Here is a 937-nt window from a genome sequence, read left to right as displayed (position 1 = left end):
GGGTATTGTGGTTGTTGTGGTTCTTGTGGTACGGGGTATTGTGGTTGAGGTTGTGGTCTGGGGTATTGTGGTTGTTGTGGTTCTTGTGGTACGGGGTATTGTGGTTGAGGTTGTGGTCTGGGGTATTGTGGTTGTTGTGGTTCTTGTGGTACGGGGTATTGTGGTTGTTGTGGTTGTTGTGGTTGGGGATAAGGATGTTGGGGCTGTTGTGGTTGTGGGTATTGTGGTTGTTGAGGTTCTTGTGGTTGGGGGTAAGGATGTTGTGTTGGTTGCTGTGGTTGCTGTGGTTGTTGTGGTTGTTGTGGCTGATGGTAATCAGGGTAGGATGGCTTGTGGTAGTCAGGGTAGGATGGTTTCTGGTAGTCAGGGTAGGATGGTTTCTGGTAGTCAGGGTAGGACGGCTTCTGATAATCGGGGTAGGATGGCTTTTGGTAATCCGGATAAACGGGTTTCTGATAGTCGGGATAGGTCGGCTGCTGGCTGTCAATGGGGTCTCTGTCCTGCACGTCGACTGGTCCTCCTTGAGGGTATCCCTGGCCCTGGTTTGTGTCTTGGGAAGGAGTGTACTGGTCATAGCCGCTCGGTCTGTAAGAGATGGGTTCTATCTGCTGTCTGGGCAGACCCGAACTCAGAGCGATCGTCAAAACCGCGATGAAACACGCCAAAGAGTTCATCTTGAAGTGCTTGTTCTTGGAAAACAAACAAACAAACAGATAAAGATGGAAGAGTAGACAGACGTATGTCTGGCTACTGGTAGATACAACACTGAATAGGTCTCCTGGTTCGGGTTAGCTGGAATGCTAGACCCCTCTCTGTTGTTTCTCAGCGTACACAGAATCCTCCTCTGGGCGAACACTGCTCTGAGATTGTGTGCCCTCGAAAGTTTGGTTCGAGGGTTTTATACCACGTCTCCTCTCCTCAGACAACTCTCATTAGA

At 49.9% G+C, this 937-nt stretch overlaps 1 protein-coding gene across 1 annotated transcript in view; it reads right to left on the bottom strand.

Moving 5' to 3' along the window:
• LOC101863190 (transcription factor mef2A-like) overlaps positions 1-674 on the bottom strand; it is a 4,068-nt gene extending 3,394 nt beyond the window's left edge. Inside the window, exon 1 of the mRNA XM_013083500.1 lies at positions 274-674. Within this exon, the coding sequence (XP_012938954.1) occupies positions 274-674 (401 nt within the window). The remainder of the gene's footprint in view (positions 1-273) is intronic.
• Positions 675-937: the final 263 nt, after the last annotated feature.

This window comes from Aplysia californica, unplaced genomic scaffold, assembly GCF_000002075.1.
Source record: "Aplysia californica isolate F4 #8 unplaced genomic scaffold, AplCal3.0 scaffold00237, whole genome shotgun sequence".
Taxonomy (NCBI): domain Eukaryota; kingdom Metazoa; phylum Mollusca; class Gastropoda; order Aplysiida; family Aplysiidae; genus Aplysia; species Aplysia californica.
The sequence above is the reverse complement of the archived record's forward strand: the minus strand, read 5'-3'. Positions and strand labels throughout refer to the sequence as shown.